This window comes from Nelusetta ayraudi, unplaced genomic scaffold (assembly GCF_046127955.1).
Source record: "Nelusetta ayraudi isolate G7.1 ecotype Tasmania unplaced genomic scaffold, CSIRO-AGI_Nayr_v1 ptg000042l, whole genome shotgun sequence".
In the NCBI taxonomy this organism is placed as follows: Eukaryota; Metazoa; Chordata; class Actinopteri; order Tetraodontiformes; family Monacanthidae; genus Nelusetta; species Nelusetta ayraudi.
The window spans coordinates 695,001-698,489 of NW_027466092.1; the positions used below are offsets into that span (position 1 = coordinate 695,001).

General features: G+C 50.5%; 1 protein-coding gene across 1 annotated transcript; it reads left to right on the forward strand.

Annotated features, from left to right (window-relative positions):
• The first annotated feature begins 183 nt into the window (after positions 1–183).
• Positions 184–2,226, forward strand: foxi1 (forkhead box i1). Its single transcript, XM_076033445.1, has 2 exons — positions 184–993; positions 1,215–2,226. Exons 1-2 carry the CDS (start codon positions 342–344, stop codon positions 1,769–1,771), a joined length of 1,209 nt encoding a protein of 402 aa, XP_075889560.1. The 5' UTR covers positions 184–341; the 3' UTR covers positions 1,772–2,226.
• Positions 2,227–3,489: the final 1,263 nt, after the last annotated feature.

Consider the following 3,489-nt stretch of genomic DNA (forward strand, 5'->3'; position numbering starts at 1 on the left):
TCCATTCGGACTGCAGCCGAAAAGACTGAGGCAGTATCGGTGCTCATTGATAGGCAGATTGTGGCTGTGGCGGGACAGGAGGAGGAGGGCGTGTGTTGGGGAGAGGGGGGGCGGGGGGGTGACCACGCCACAACTTTTCCTCAATGGGCTGCTACCTGGAGAGGCTCGGAGCGCCGCGCATAAATACCGCCCAACTGTCCCAGGATGCGTTCAGTCCTGAGGGAGAGTCGCTCCAAACCACACTCGCCTCTCTCTCTCTCTCTCTCACCCACTCTTTAATTTTGTTTTGTTTTTTCTACTGACTTCGGGGAGGGAACCCGGTCAGTCAGTCCGGACGGATTATGAACACTTTCGGACAGTCGCAGCAGCAGCAGCAGCAACAGCAGCAGCAGCCTTCGAGCCAGCAGAGCAGCCCGATCCAGCACCACAGCGCCCAGGAGCTGCTGGACATGGCCGTGTACTGCGACAACTACGGCGTGTACCAGCAGAACCTTCACCACCATCACCACCACCACCACCACCCGCAGAGGCCGGCGGCGGCCCACGCGTCCGGCTACGGCCTGGGCGAGTACACGTCCCCGCCCTCCGCCAACCCCTACCTGTGGCTCAACGGCGCGGGCATCAACTCCTCGTCGTACCTGGCGCCCGGCGGCGGCTCGTCCTCCTACCTCCAGCCGGGCTACGGCTCCGGCCAGCGGCAGTACCTGTCGCCGCCCGCCGGCTTCGGCGGCGCGGACCTGGGCTGGCTGTCCATCTCCAGCCAGCAGGAGCTCTTCAAGATGGTGCGGCCGCCCTACTCGTACTCGGCGCTGATCGCCATGGCCATCCAGAACGCGCAGGACAAGAAGCTGACCCTCAGCCAGATCTATCAGTACGTGGCCGACAACTTCCCCTTCTACAAGAAGAGCAAAGCCGGCTGGCAGAACTCCATCCGGCACAACCTGTCGCTCAATGACTGCTTCAAGAAAGTGGCGCGGGATGAGGATGACCCTGGTGAGTCGACATTATTAAAAATAATAATAATAATAATTAAATATATATATTAACTCAACTCTGTATTTCACAAAAAACTGCAATTGTTTACTTTCAAATTCATATTAAAAAAAAAAATAATAATAATAATCAAAATTTCACATATTTTATAACTTTAACATATTTTAATCATCTGATTAAAAAAGAACAAATAACAGCATATTTAACTTTATTGACCGCAGGTAAAGGGAACTACTGGACCCTGGACCCCAACTGTGAGAAGATGTTCGACAACGGCAACTTCAGGCGGAAGAGGAAGCGGCGCTCTGACGTGAACGCGGCTGACAGCGGAGGCGGCGGAGGCGCGCTGCCAGTCAAATCTGACGACGGCGGCGGCGCGCACCACAAGCAGCTGTCGGACAGCGGCAGTTTGCTCAGCTCGTCCCCGCCCAGCCTGCTCGGCTCGCCGGCCTCCACCGAGCCCAAGTCGTCGCCGCCGCCCTCCGCCGAGCACAGCCCGTGTTTCGGCAGCTTCATGTCCGGCGTCAACTCTCTGCTGGCGGCCGCCGCCGCAGACGGACCACGGGGCGGCGAGCGGGACAACGGCTCCGGGCAGGCCGGGGGGACACTGGCCTACGGCCGGGAGGGCATGTCCGGGCAGGGCTCCTACTCGCCCGTCCTGGTCGCCCCTCTTAACTCTGACAGCAACAGGATGAACTATTACACGTCGATGCAGAGTCTGTCCAACCATTTCAGCGTCAACAACCTCATCTACAGCCGGGAAGGGACGGAGGTGTAGAAGGAGCTGCTGCTGCTGCTGCTGCTGCTGCTGCTGCGGACTCGAAGTCTGAGGGATGTCCTTTTTTTTTTTCAATCCGTCCAAGGGAACCTTCACCACTCACCTTATTATTATTGTCCCCTTCAAGAACTTGTAAAAAAAAAAAAAAAAGAAAAGAAAAGAAAAAAAGACACTTGCATCAAAAGGAGTTCAGATATTTTGTTCCTGTCCAGGTGGATACAGCCTCTATTTTTAACTTCAGTATTTCTTTTGAAACAAAATACCTACTGTAGCTGCTTGGTTAAGTTTTTTTTTTCTTGTCTTAAGATAAGAAGATGATAATGTACAGAGATTATTTTCGTAAGAACAAAGTATGTGACATGTTGTTGTTGTTGTTGTTGTTGTTGTTTTAATATGACTTGTTTTATTTAAAGTGATGCTGATGTTTTTGAATAAAAAACATTTATTTTAACTCAGCGGTTCGAGCTCATGGTTTAATTCCCCCCCCCTCCCCCCCCCCATTTCAAATCTTAGCCAATAAAAGAAAATTAGACATGATACATCTTACTTCTCTTTGATTTGTTGCTTTTCAATTTCTTCACCAATTCCTTCAACCAATGATTCATCCCAAAGTTCTCACAAAACTTTATTTGTCCACGGGCCCAAATATATTTATAGAAAAACAAAAAGAAACTATAAAACAAAACAAAACCACATATTCAGTGTCTGGATGTAGAAGAAAGCCTGTCAGGAAATCTGAAGTCAAGTGGCCATAAGCAGTAAAGTGTGTGAGACAGGAACATTTTCCGCTTGTCACTTCCAATAGGGCCGTTTCAACGGGGAGCCAGACCTTTAACTTACTTCCACCAGGTTCAGAAGTTCAGCTTTTTGTCTGGACTGGACTCTGACTCACAGCAAGCGAGTCTGCTGTTCTTTTCTCCATTTTCCTCCTTTTCAATTTTTCAATCTTTAATCGCAGCTGCCTGCATCCAAAATATTTTGTCATGCAAAAAATGAAAACTCCACCCCCCCCCAAAAAAAAACAATTTGGAAAAAAAAACAACCTTCCGTGTGCTTTTGCGTGAATTCGGTGAATGGGATTTCTTGTTGGCTTCATTTTTTTCTCTTTCTGTATCGGCATCCGCTGTGCAGGAGCATCCGCTGAACATGAGTTCAACTGCATGTAATGTCCCTTTGTTGTGGCCGTGACCCGGTGGACACAACAGAGGGCCTGCTGTTGGGGAGAAGGTATTAAGCAGCCCATGCAAAGGGAACGTTCGAGTGATTTAACACCCTTGTTCCGTCTTATTCCCAAACAATGCCTGTACGCACGGAATCAAAGCCTGTAAATAAAGGGGAGACACCTCTTAATTGGGTGATAATTGAAAGCACTCAGGCGCTCCGTGCTCTGGAATAAAGGAGGAATTAATTGACAAGACTTTCGTGCCCCTTGTTGGAGCACAATGGGGGCTGGCAGTCCGAGGGATCCCCTCCTGGGCTCAAATGAAAATATTGCCATCTGAAGATCTGGGAACAAATTATCTCCCTTGGGCCACAATTTTGCTCTATTATCTGTGGAGCAGCGCCGGCGAGCAGACAAAGAGGATTTTTGTCATACGGCGGCGAGTTCTCACAGTCGCCAGTTTTTTCTGACCAGAACCTCGTCACGTCCTTGCGAGGCCGACTGTTCTCCACCGCAGGCCTCCTGCATGCTGCTGCCTGCTGCTGCCTGCTGCCGC